This window comes from Notothenia rossii (assembly GCF_949606895.1).
Source record: "Notothenia rossii genome assembly, chromosome: 8".
Lineage (NCBI taxonomy): Eukaryota > Metazoa > Chordata > Actinopteri > Perciformes > Nototheniidae > Notothenia > Notothenia rossii.
Window position 1 is genome coordinate 14444769 of NC_136906.1, and position 14165 is coordinate 14458933.

Sequence of the window (14165 nt, forward strand, 5' to 3'; positions counted from 1 at the left end):
TCATTTCCTTCCTAATCCGTCTGTCCGCTCACCCATCTGTTCCTTTGTGCTTTTATGGCCCTCATTACACATGTTAAGGGTGCGCGGCAAACACACCGTTTCACAACTCTGCCTGTGAAAGAGCTGGGAGCAGAGTGAGTGGGAAAAAAGAAAGAAAGCAAGACAGCCTGAATGATAAGACTGCCATTTTTCAAGATTGTTTTTACAGCCCGGATACGACCTCTACCTGGATGCATTCTTAATAAGTAAGGACCACACCAAACACAGACACACACACCGATGCGGTCACACATGGAGGAAAGATGGCTGTGACCCTAAACTGCACTCCTCCCAGATGAATAGCCGTTGTTCTGGCGCCAAAGGTATGAACCGGCAACACCTTTTCCTACCTTTGCACTTTCAACACAGACCTATTCCTCACTCACCACGCTCATTGAAAACCAACACCGCTTTGACACACACACACACACACACACACACACACACACACACACACACACACACACACACACACACACACACACACACACACACACACACACACACACACACACACACACACACACACACACACACACACACACACACACACACACACACACACACACACACACACACACACACACACACTTTTCTGTACTCTTCACAATGCAAACACAAGCCCAAATCACTTTATATAAAACCAGGGTTAGACAGGATACTGCGGCAGTCTATAAAACAATGCTGGTTTGGAAGATAAGGATCGGACTTCCTTTTTTAGAGGCTGTTAAAGCCCACAGAGTCAGTTTAAAAGTCCATAGAGCTTTATGGGCTGAAACACCCCCAAGAAACGTGTAGTTACTGTATGTTATAGTGAAAAACTGAGTGAGTGAGCGGTTGAGTGCATGTTGAGAAATGTTAGAAAGACAGGGAGAAAGATTATTTAAGATTTTAAAAGCCAGATACATTATCTGCCCAGAGAACTCAATATCGTTTTTGTAGCTGCTGCTTTCATTCCTACTGATGGAAATTAAATTAAAACAGAAACACTATTGCTTTTTTTTTTTTTCATCTTGTTTTTTTGTGGACCACAAATGGACTAAAACTGCGGTTTGTTGTGCAACTCAGCAGGACGCAAGTGGTGACTATTATCTTTTCATCTTTGCAATAAAGCAATAAACACAGGATGAGAGATGCATATGCTTTACAGATGTGTTCTGCATGTATTTTATATTATTTTATATGTCACACAGTAGCATTCGAATTGTAACATTTTAAGGATCAGGTGTATACACAACCATTATGTCCACAAAGACAGGTCTTGTTTAAACATTTACAAATAAAATGTTACGTAAGTTATCATTATCTAAATTATATGTTTCTAAAGCTGTGTCTAATCACTCAACAGTTTCTGAACTATCATGCATAATAGGGTCGATCAAACTGAAACTGAAAAGTAAGCGTGCCACCATCTGTAGAGTTCAGTTACTACAAATAAAGTTCATACCACTCCCAGGTAATTCATATGTTATAAAAGGTGATTATCTCGGACGCTACTTTTTAGTAAGTGATATAAAGAGATTGTGTTCTGCCAACAAGGCTTGCACACAGCTAACATGCATTATCTTGCAAATGCTCCGCTCCATCGAGCTCTCTGAAAAGATATGACTCACTAACACTTAAGGTTTTTGCAATAAAAATATTCACTCATGTCAAGACAAGACAAATTGCTCCTGCCAAACAGCCGAGGTACAGTGTGTGGGATCTGTGGCCTGCAGGTGAAGCAACCTCCCCATGTACAGACTTTTTCCTTTAGTGGTATAATCCGTCTTATCGAAATGTTATATTGATCAGATGACTTAATCGGAGATACAGGGTCCCTCGATTCAAAAAGCCAGACTGAAGCACTCCTTTGTGCACCAGTCAATCCTCACAGTAAATACAGAGCTGAATCCTACGCTAAAGGGTCTTTGAGAATGTTTTCTCTCAATGATTGTGCTGTTATGTTGTTTGTTTTTCATGTATTGTGTCTTGATATTTGTCTATGTTGATGTTACACATGGAGCTGCTGTGATGCAAGTCAAAGTTCCGACTTGATCTGACCATTAAAGTATTAATGTGTCGTATCGTCGTATGACTTGGATTTAAGATCACTTTCAAGTTAAGAGTTTCTAATTAACACAGCTGCTTTATTACTGTACCACACATGTTCCAGTACATATCAGAACCACATATGTGAGCCTGCCATTATCTTTTTACGGGCTCTCTCCTGGCCCCGGGCCTACAGTACAGGCAGTCTGTTGTATCAGTTGACACCCCCCTCCCCCCCCCAGCAGCAGCATCACAGGCTGCATTCTTGGCTGCAGATAATAAACACAGAGGAGCGGAGTGGACACTTCAGAGCCGGCTCCACACGGCTGAGAGGGGAGGACCACGCACAGCAGACAAAGGACTCTGCAATCAGGGGAAGTCCACATACCTGAGTGTATCAATAACACTGTATGTGGAGTATAGTGTGGCAAAAGCAGAAGTTATGAATGAGTTACATGCATTTGAGCTCTGTGCACAAACACCGTTTTTTCTTTACCATCTATCTCTAAAGAAATAACTGTTAGACTAATGGCAGTCAACACTGAATCACGCCTACTTCTGTTTGTGAGCATTGCAACACCTGTCATTTGATATGTTTTTCTAATAAACTGTACAAAAAAAAAGGAAGGAGCGGGGAGAGTGAAGTCTTAATTGAACTGCCCCTTACTCAGAAATAGATGGTCTGTCAATCACAGCTGCTTAGCAACCAATACTTACAGTACCACTTGGCAACCAATACTTACAGTAACACTAAGTAACCAATACTAACAGACAGTTACAAAACGAATCTGAACAACTGTAGTTAGCTGGCTTATTAAACTACCATTTGAAATGTAAAAATGTGTGAACCATGTAAAACTGGATGGCTAAATACAAGATATTGTGCTAAAAGACTGATGCTGAATTTGCATTTCCCAGCCAAAGCACCAACACTTATCCATGTAGAGGACTAGAAGATACAGGAGCAGCATTGTTCTTGTACTGCACTTAAGTCTTATTTATTCCAAGAGTTGAAAGTACACTTTCTGCCGTAGTCAGGTGTAACACGGTGTTCTATTTCTTGCCCATTGCCCCAAGTGTTGTTTTTTTTTATATGTAAATAAAACAACTTTAGATCATTTTAGCCTACACTTTCAGCACTTAACAGATGCCACAAGTGAAAAATGTTTGCAGCACAAGAGCAAGTAGAGCCATGACAATAATGATGTTAGAAATGAACATTTTACTTTAGCTGCAAAGCTATACTTGACTTGTACAAGGAAGACAGAGGTGAGCTAAAAAAAGATCTGATTTCTTTACATACAGAGCATTGCCATTGGTTCAGCCCTATGGACAATGTGATACAATCTTTAGCTTGATAAATATACTGTGTCTTTGCTAAGCGACAGCTGGATTTAGCAAATGGTGATTATTAAAATTACAGGTAGGTAAATCTACATATTGGTGTTTTCATTATCATTCATTCATTCATTCGAGTCTTAGGGTAGCAACCAGTCAGCGAATGTGTCCGGTTTTGAAAGTTGTGTCGCACCTGTAGCTCCATAACACCACTATTTCAGATAATACCACCCAGAGTATACTGTATGTTCTTGTCCACGTGCTCCAATACCCTATTAGTCCATTATTCACAGGCTTCTAGGAAGTCAAATTGATGGTTAGACCATCTTCTGCATGCTCTGCTAGATGACAGGGCAAATATGTCTCAACAGAGTTTATAGCTTGACTTTCAAGTCACCATCCAACAATAGCTGTAGGCTCTAAATCAAAGCCTCGCTGTCTCTCCAGTATAAACACACTAAAAACCGTAATGCAGCGTGGAGTGAGGCGTTTGTCACACAGGTAAAATAGTGGAATCAGGTGTGTATGTGTGTGTTTTTGAGTAGGACATAAAAGCGCATACCGGGAGGAGTGTACTTGGAAAAATAATGACTCCGAGTGTGTGTTTGAGTGGGCTGTTATTCAAAAAGGTTACTCATTGATCCAGACGACGTGAAGGAGTGGTGTGCAAGGCAGGGATTGGCTCCACTGGCAGCGACTGCATGAGTGAACACAGACACATGTATACAACCCCCCCTCAAAAGATGACATGATGACTCACATTTCTATGCATAAGGTCTAAAACTGACCTTTTTTCACTAGGCCAGATACTCAATCTTTCTGCTCGAGTTTGTGGGGGTATTTGAGTACCACACACACCCACACACACACACACACACACACACACACACACACACACACACACACACACACACACACACACACACACACACACACACACACACACACACACACACACACACACACACACACACACACACACACACACACACACACACACACACACACACACACACACACACACAGGCCGACCTTCCTCCCTCAGTCACAGTCAACCATCCACATCTCTGATGCTTGTCTAAACACCCCTACATGTTAGAGAGGAGGGCCTTTCACAACACACACACACACACACACACACACACACACACACACACACACACACACACACACACACACACACACACACACACACACACACACACACACACACACACACACACACACACACACACACACACACACACACACACACACACACACACACACACACACACACACACACACAATCAGCCTACAAACACACTTTGTTATTAGACAATTTCCCGAGTAGAGCTCTGACAAAGAATGTGACAGCTCCACACACGTCGCACGGCAGGGGGAGAACACACACACACAGAGGAGGTGGAGGAGAGGCGGCATGACCCAACATGCACTTGGCTCCGATGGAAAACCGTCGGACGCTCCATCACACAAAGACTCGGGAAGACGAGCCGGGAAAGCCGGCATTCCGGGGGATAGTGTTGTGTAAACTGGACTGAGCTGAAGCTTATAGGGGGGAGAAAGAGAGGGCAAAGGAGGCTCAGAAGAGGATGGAAGTGACAGTAAACAGTGCTGAGGAGTAAGGCTGCAGCGATTAATCGACTGATAGAATAACTGTAAGGATGAAATTACCAACTACTTCATAATTCAATAATCGTTATAGTTATTATTTATGCAATATCTATTTTGATCCTCTGAAATATAGGGATTTCCTGCCTTTTGTGTTCTATAACATATTCATCTGAATATCTTGGGTTTTTCAATTGACAAAACAAGACACCTTGGACTTTAAGAAGCTGGAATGGACATTTATTACTATTTACTTACATTTATAGACCATACAAATAATTGATTAATCTAGAAAACAATTAGCAGATTATCAAAAAAGAAAATGATCACTAGTTGCAGTCCCACTGGAGAGAATGAGTGGGAGAAATCAAGAGTTTGAAGATAAGAGATGGAAGAGATAAAGGAATGTTACAAGTAGTCAGGATGCATATTTTAGTGGTGGACATTTCTCTGCTAAACGGTCTTTGACAGCTAAATAATTGACCTGCCCAGTCCTAATCTTCAAGATATATTTGAAAAGCTGCAAAAGCTATTTAAAGCCCCAGTTAAGATAACCTCACACCCTATAAAACGCAATTTCTCAATAACCGCAAATCACATCCAGGCAGTCCCAGAATAATGTTCATAAACAGGCTTGTGTAGATTTGTTGCAGATGTATAAATCAAGTCATTCCTCGGGTGTTAGTGGGGATGAGTGAATGAACTGCACAGTGAAAATGTCAATCAGACAGATTAACAACCAAACTGTCTTAAGATCAAAACAGTATGCCATGGTTACCTCTTTTCTTTCATCCACCAATAAATAAATCCTGCACAACCTGTGTGCATGTTTTAGTCAAATGTAGTGTCCCCAGCTGATCTGTTATGTTACTCAGGGATGGCTTATCAAAAAATGTCTTTTAAAGAATGAGCTCACCTTTGTGTCATGATGTCATGTGTTTAGGGCTAGAATAAGACTTCTGGCCTTTGGAGAATACATGTTTTACAAACCACACCCACAAATCCATGTGAGAGCCTTCTCTTTGCCCAAACAGTGATTTAAAATGTTCACATAATGTGAAGCACCAGTGATTAAAAAAACAACAACAACATGCTGTTAAACATTTACTTGTATTACGTCAATCCTAGTTGTGTCCCTCTGTGTCTTTAACCCTCTGACAGCCGCATGCACTCACACACCAACACTAGCCTTTAAATAGGCTGATATCGTATAAAGAAAAAACACCACATTTTATGTTAGATCATCATCCTTACCTGGATATGAGTATTTCTTCATGGCTGTTGGTGTTTCCTCTTGTATTCGCTGATTAATAGTTGATGAGTCGCTCCGGTTTCTCACTGAGTGTCAATGGGAAGTTTGCATCCGTAACTTTTCCCGGTTTTTGCTATTCGTGCCCTCCCTTCCTCTCTGTCTCTCTCTCTCTCTCTGTCTCTCTACTACGCACCTGGGCGCACAGGTAAATTCACTTCTTATTGAACTTCCTGAACTTAATCCCGTTCTAATTCCGACCACGAACCACTTTGGGAGACAGTCTGTTGGGAATGGATACAATCACACCTGCGCTCCTGACGCACGCCCAATGGAGGTTGCGGTGCGGGGGGGGGGGGGGGGAGTGGTTCCACTGTAACCGAGGGGGCTTTCACGTATCAGGGCTTAGAGGCGGAATAAAGGCATTTAAACAGTATTTGATTGGGGCTTTGGGGTTTGAGGAGGACTTTTTGAAGCAACACATACATCGGACTGCTCAGTAATCCTGCAATTAACCAGATCTGATCTGTTGCACAACTTTTAAATGAGGCATCCACGAATGTGAATGAATAACTGTCATCCCACAACTTATAAAACGTTACAATCACCCTTATAAATAAATGAAATTGAATAAAATAGAAAGCTTAATAAAATACAACCATTCCTTGTTTGTGCTTATGGCGTGTGTGTGTGTGTGTGTGTGTGTGTGTGTGTGTGTGTGTGTGTGTGTGTGTGTGTGTGTGTGTGTGTGTGTGTGTGCGTGTGTGTGTGTGTGTGTGTGTGTGTGTGTGTCCTGTTTCTAGTATAAACGTTGTGGTTGGGTGGGGTCACGTGTTGAGTTAGCCCACATCTATTCAAATAGTCAGCTGTGCCCACAGCCTTGAACCTTTTTGAATTCCACATGTCACCCTGTGGCAACCTGCTTCATGTTCATTAGACCTGCACATCCTGCCTCAGATAGCTGCAGATCTGAGCTGCAGAGACCTCTGGTGGCTGCTGCCTGCTTTTCCCCCTTCTTAACACTGATCTCTGGTCTGTTCAACAGCTCAACACAGCATTAACACAGGTAGTATATGGCATAACCAGCAGTGATGCTGAATTGTTTATTCAGGTTGGATTGCTAAAATGATTCATGTACATTAAAAGCATGCTCAAGTTTGTACCTCGAGCATCACATAATTAATGCCATCAATATTTGGGGTCCAATCAGTGGGCATAGACAGATGATAGGCAAGCATTTTAAAACGTTTACATAAACACCTATTACATAATTTAAGAGGCAAAAACACTTGGAGACAGTTCTTGGATTGTCCATTTTTTTTACATAAGGTACCCTTCAATTTCCCCTAAAACAAATATCGTTTTTTGTAGGGCATGTTTGTCATTGTCCTTTAACTGAGAAAACATAATGGCTGATGAGTCACAGTGTTGTTACCGAAATAAAAAAGACACATAAACACAGCTGGCTGCAGGTGGACCAGTTTTACCCAGAAGAACCTGAAGAGGCTAAATCAGACCACATTAGACATTAAAAAAGAAGAAGCGAAATATTCAACGATCCTGTGGTTGTTGAGCTGTTGATAAATACATACATAAAACGTTTTTAAAGTCCCCAAACTGATTCAGTAATGTCAACTATGAAATATCTAGCTCAAGTTTTCAAACATTGGCCAACATAAGCTCTGGAAAAAGGCTGTGAAAAACATATTTTTGTATGAGAAAGAATGTGTTTTTTTTAAAGGCACTGTGTCTCGCTTGAAGATGCAGGTTCTCAAGGGAAGTCAGTCAAACAAAAAGTCAATTGAGTCATCTCAGTTCTCAGAAATCAGATGAAGGTGCGTGTTTTGCATGGACGAGAGACGGAGCAAGTGTTTATTTTTTCCGTGTAAAAGGTTGACACAGCTCTTTGAAGATAAAGATAGGATACTTTAGGCTTACTGAATCTTTTTGAGGTTATTGATGATTTTACAGTTATTTTGTGTTGGAAAATATGATTTCTAACCTAGCCTTATTTCCCTCAAAGCAATCTCCAATAAATAGTTTGCATCACAACAAAACTTTTTCTCAAAAAAACATGAGGATAAACTCACTGTTTGTCAAAGCCCCCTATCAAAAAGAATAAATTAAGTGATACACAATCCGGGATTATCTATGTTACATTCAACATACTGTAACCATTTTTTCTTTGTAATTGTACAGAGGCCTAGACCATATAGACTTATTGTGTTCCACGCTCTAACGTGAAAACCATAAATGTGAACAAGAAATACAGGAGATGTCTTAAACTTTTTAAACATTATATGACTAGTATGAAAAGATTTATCAAAAGGAAGTTGAAGCAAAACCTTTTTCCCCCACCCACCAACACCTGAAAAGGCGCCTACTGAAGGTTAAAGTTTCCACTCTTACATGTTACAGAAAACAGTTTATTTTGTAACAGCTGAAAAAAAAGAAAGAATAACATTTTTATGAATAAACGTTGGTCAACAACACCTGTGTGTGTGATCAAACCTGATGCTAGGCCTCAATGTGGCTTTGAAGTAAAAATGTCATATCCTCTGGTTTTGTGAACACAGCTCTTATTGGCTGTAAAAACTGAGGCAGATTATTATCTCTCACTGTGCTTATACAGTATCTATGAACCTAACGTTCTGCCGTACCTTATCATTTGGTGTTTCCTATTACAAGTTATGACAGGTTTGGAAAAAGCTGCAGTTGCACAATCAGGATTCTTCTGCAGTCACGTACAAACTTTGTTCTGAATTGGGTGAAACAAAAAATAATATGATGTAAAAAAACGGTGTCCTTGTGGTGTAGATGCTCATCTTGTTGTAGACCTGCTTATGTTGTCTTTCTTGTAAGAGGGGTCTTAGTTTCCGTTTGTGTGCTACCTCTCACCTCAATGCACATCTCCTATGTCTCGCTTTATGTTTGTCTTGTTTTTAGTTTTCCCCTTTACCCACACAGGCTTGTGCATACTCTCACCACCACTATACTCTGACACATACCCCGCACACATTTTCTCACCTTTTTGCTTCTGCTGCTATGGAGAAAGAGTCACAGCTTGAGACCGCACAAGTAAACATTGTCGCGACTCGTATGCACCCACAACACGAGATTTCTTTTGTTCTCTCTGTGTGACATTTAATTGTTGACTCATACAGTGTCTCTGGGACTCAGGTGTTGATGCAAGTTGTCTTGACTTTACATCGGGAACTAGTGCTTGAGTTACAGTGTTTGAATATACAATGTGTACATTAGTGAAAATATGTGCTGGACACGACCTGGAACCGCCTATAAATTATTGTGCTGTTTCAAAAGGTTGGTTCTTCCACTTGTTGATAAATAAAATCAAATGTGTTGAAGTGTGTAAAGACAAAAAACTGTGACAAACGGTTTGATTTGATGTTCGATGTTGGTGGCTTTAACCATGTGTACATTATGAAATTAGGAAAACGGTAGACGGTTTATATATCTAGCTTGGTTCTTTGTTTTATTGTCATGCATTCGACAGTGTTTTATGCAAGTTTACAGTAAGACCCAGGTATGTTACTGACTCATGTCACCACCTGTTTCCTTTTTCAGTAATCCACATAATTCCAGTGCTGCTCATCAATCACCAAAGTCTAAAGTGGAGCTCAGAGATGCATCTGTGGGTGGCTGGGTTAAAGGTTTGAGTTTTCCCTCTCAGAAGTAGACATCTTCACTGCACCATTCATAAATCTAGCATTACTGGAAAAATATATAGTGAACCATTGCTATGCTTCAGTGGCGAGCCGTGACTTTTATGCCTAGGCCCTCTGACCCCCACCCATTCCCTCGAGTTATTACGTCACAGCGTATACTTCAGCGGAATATCAAAACAACGGCCCGGGGTGCAAAACGCATCAATGAAAGCGACCCTCTACCACACAAAACACACCTGTAAATAACCCTATTGTGTTCTTTGAAATTGAAAAGGATATTGCATTGTGTTTGTTACTTTCGTTGCAGTATGTCTTAAGTGTAATTTGGCATGCTTTTATTTTGAAGGCGAGTTAATGCTGTTGACAGGAAGTTGTTGTTGCTATGGAAACAAGAAAAGTTTCACAGCGGGCGGAACTTGTCATAAAGTCCGCGAAACACCCACCCAGCACCCACCCATTTAGAGGGAAGATATGATTGGTCAATTGTACTGTCATTTTAACTCGCAGAGACGAGCTTCTTTCATTTAACCCTTCACATTCCAACAGAAACTGAATAGGCAGATTCGAAGGATTTATTTCTTTGGAAATGTTATTTTAAATACAATTAAATCAAGTTATTTTGGTAAAACTAATGAAAAATATAACTAAAAAAAAATATTAAAAAAAATATTAAAAAAAATATTAAAAAAAATATATTAAAAAATATATATATTTGTTTAATGTTTTAAATATTATTTTGTAGAATATCTTAGGCCCTCACAGAGGGCCTAGAGGGCCCTGACGGCTCGCCACTGCTATGCTTACACCCAAACCATGCGTGTAATTCTCACCCTGAAGACAGAATAAACAAAGGGTCAGCGTTCTTTCATCTGATTTTACTATTATTGAAGGTAGATACGTAGATTTGATTTGATTACATTTATTTTTGAATGTTTAAAACAATAATACAAAAATATAACATGAGAATTATTATACAATACAAATTAAGCAGTGTCAAACTTAAATACAAAAATATTACCGATTCTAAATGATATCTAAACAAATAATCTACTTAATTACACATCCGAAAAGGGGTGGGAAGAAATTAACTCTTATTTAATCGCAACCCTTCTCCCAAAAACTAAATTATTAAAAAAAAAAAAAATTAAATCTGCAATTTGTTGTAGATCACATAGACTTTCATTGAATTCCCTCATAACAGGCTCTCAAGGGAAATACAACACACTAAAATACCTTATAAATGTTAGGTATTACAAGTGCTTTGTGTCTGCTGGCATTATCGTGAGGCACCACAAAACCACTGGAGGCTTAATCAGTGCTCATCTTGGCATACTGCAAATGTCAACAATCAAAAAATCCTCAAATGGACATAATTCCACACCTGATTGTTCTATTTATGTAAAGAAACATTACAGTTACCATTATTACAATACATAGTATCTATCTTATATGGCACATTATCCCTGCCTTTATTCAAACAGTAAATCATCTGCAAAAAAACAACTGAAAAAAAAAATTGAAATCCAACATAACACATCAGGTCAGGTCTGAGTTCTTGCCACTGAAACAGATTAGACACTGTAATATTTGTGCAACAACAAAATAGCTGTCTTATACATACATTGTGCCCACATGTATACTGGCAGTGCAGCTGTTCCCCTGATGTTCCTTTGACAAATTCATGGAACTTATTGTTTTAACACACAGAAGGCTTGCAGAGGTTTTGGAGAGAATGCACAGTTGCAACTTGCATCGCTTGTGCCTCAGTGCTGCAGAGATTGTGGAGTTTCGGCTCGCTTGCGTGCCGGTTCACATCTTCAGAGTCTGATTGTGCCTCGCATTTCTTCATACACATCATTGGTGGCGACTCTTCTCGGTTTCTTTGCGGATCGCAGGCTTTTGGTCTGGAAACAACAAATAATGTTGTCAACATGTTAGATGTAGGCCAGTAGGACAATGAGTCAATTTATGTGTGTGTCTGTGTGTGGTGTTTGTGTGTGTGTGTGTGTGTGTGTGTGTGTGTGTGTGTGTGTGTGTGTGTGTGTGTGTGTGTGTGTGTGTGTGTGGTGTTTGTGTGTGTGTGTGTGTGTGTGTGTGTGTGTGTGTGTGTGTGTGTGTGTGTGTGTGTGTGTGTGTGTGTGTGTGTGTGTGTGTGTGGTGTTTGTGTGTGTGTGTGTGTGTGTGTATACATATTAACATCTATGTATAAACTATATTGTATCATACAAGGAGACCTTTCTGTAGAAAAATAGGCTGGACAAAATAACAGAAATGTCCCTAATAAGAGAAACAATTGTCTGGATAATGCAATACAATTCAACAGCACCGCACACTGCAAACAAAAACTTTGATGTAAATAATGTATTTATTTACATTTATATTCAACATGTTGCTTGTGAAAAAGGATCTTGCTCTCTTTCAGACACTATTCTATAATGTAAAAGTCACAGTGACAATTACACAAATAACGTGTCTATGAGTGTTTCTATGAGAAAACAGGAAAATTGAACGTTTCATAAGGGTGTGTGAGAGTCATAGGTAAATGCAGAAACACACGGCAAAACACAAAGGTACCTTGGTGATGATCCAGACGAGCAAGCAAATGATGATGCCGAGCAGCACCGCAGCACCGATCACCACCAACACCAGGATCATGTAGTTGTTGTTGTTGTTGGATTGGTCACACGGCGGCCGCGGCACCAAACTGTCTCTCGGAGGTTCTGGGAAAAAAAACAACTTTAATTTAGATTTATTTTATACCTGTCCCCTCTGAATTGGTAACATCTCTACACTGAAAATACTGAAACGTTGGTTTTAATTAAATGTCACATAACTGTATTAGGTAAGTTAAAAGCAATAATATTAAGTTGAACCTAATATTTTTATTTAAACTTAATATGAATGCTTCCAACTAACCTAATGTGAAATCTGTTGACATAATACATTTAATTAGAGTAACGATTCAGATTGTTCAGTGTAGTTTAGAACTCATGGTTCATGGTTGCCATATATCGTTATAATACAGGACAAAAAATAAGTCTGTTTGTGAAGGTTTGCGAATACACATAAATTACAAAGGCTCACCTGTCACCACCAGTAAAATAGATCCTTCTCCATTTTTGGTTACCGGTGTCCCAAACTTATTGTACACGCACCAGTACGTATCTGTGTCCTTAGAAGTCACATTTTTGATGAGGATGTCAATGTTGGGGAACAATCCGTTGTACTGAAGTCTGCCCCGGAAATCCATCGCAATGGTCACTTTTTTTGAGTCATGTCTGTTGAAAAAAACATCAAACTCCATATTGAGACCTTTTTTCAGAGCCAGGCTCTCTTGGTCTTTTTGTGGGTTTCTGCACTGGATGGTGACGTCTCTTCCAATCTCTTTCAAAACCACTCCACTGCTCCCTAAAGAGAGATACACAAACCTGTTAATCTGTTTCATCTCACTTCACATTTCATAAAGCTTTATTAAATCCTGCCTTACATTAATCTCTAGTTTCAGTCTTACCTGGGTCACTCGTGGCGGTGCCGGAGAGACAGAGGATGGTCATGATTTTTAAGCAGACAGAGGACATGCTGACAGCGACTGCCCCACAAAGGTTAGCTTGAATTCTAACCCTCTGTAGGAAATGTGGGTAGGTTTTCACTTCCCCAAATGCATCAACAACAGAAGTATGTGATCTACATCAGAGTGTCTGACGTTTCTTATTTTCTGAGGTTAGACAGCAGTGAGGTTCATACACATTTTTGATTATTATATACCTCACTTAAGGCAATGTATTATCACAACATGATGGGTTATGGAGTTGCACTGGGTCAACTGTAGCAGAAGAAGGAAGTGTGTTTGAAACAAATGTTGAAAAAAAAGAAGAACTTCAATTCAACTTTCACACAGGAAAAAAAACATTGTTTTTTCTAATCTATTCTACTCTGTTTCTTCTTGCACTTTTTCTTATTTTTTTCAATCAATTGTGTAATTTGCTTTATTGTTTCATGTCCAATATATCTATGTTGCAATGTTGGAGGAGCTTGGGACTTTTTTTTCATTGAATTTGCATTGCCATGTCTACACTGTTGCTGCATATGACTTTAAAGCCTTTGAATCTTGAATATTTTGAGTAGATAAATAAAACAGCAATGGAGATATTACCTTTTAATGTCAGGTTTTATATAAAGGAGGTGAAAACGCTTCACTGGCTATATTAGTG

The 14165-nt window shown here is 39.6% G+C and overlaps 2 protein-coding genes across 2 annotated transcripts in view; both read right to left on the minus strand.

Annotated features, from left to right (window-relative positions):
* The window catches only part of LOC307014767 (septin-9-like), a 114589-nt gene extending 108018 nt beyond the window's left edge, over positions 1-6571 (minus strand). Inside the window, exon 1 of the mRNA XM_079642900.1 lies at positions 6274-6571. Coding sequence (XP_079499026.1) covers positions 6274-6295 — 22 coding nt within the window. The 5' untranslated portion in view covers positions 6296-6571. The remainder of the gene's footprint in view (positions 1-6273) is intronic.
* A 4527-nt stretch (positions 6572-11098) lies between these two features.
* LOC307017156 (uncharacterized protein) lies at positions 11099-13588 on the minus strand. The gene is made up of 4 exons (XM_079646700.1): positions 13466-13588; positions 13039-13362; positions 12529-12674; positions 11099-11858 (listed from the first exon to the last, which is right to left on the minus strand). Exons 1-4 carry the CDS (start codon positions 13530-13532, stop codon positions 11772-11774), a joined length of 624 nt encoding a protein of 207 aa, XP_079502826.1. The 5' UTR covers positions 13533-13588; the 3' UTR covers positions 11099-11771.
* Positions 13589-14165: the final 577 nt, after the last annotated feature.

Excerpts from the sequence above, each read along its gene's own strand:
- LOC307017156 (XM_079646700.1), bottom strand. The coding sequence starts at position 13,532 with ATGTCCTCTGTCTGCTTAAAAATCATGACCATCCTCTGTCTCTCCGGC. Across the intron at positions 13,363-13,465 it reads CACCGCCACGAGTGACCCAG|GGAGCAGTGGAGTGGTTTTG; the intron begins GTAAGACTGAAA and ends ATCTCTCTTTAG. Across the intron at positions 12,675-13,038 it reads TATTTTACTGGTGGTGACAG|AACCTCCGAGAGACAGTTTG; the intron begins GTGAGCCTTTGT and ends TTTTTTTCCCAG.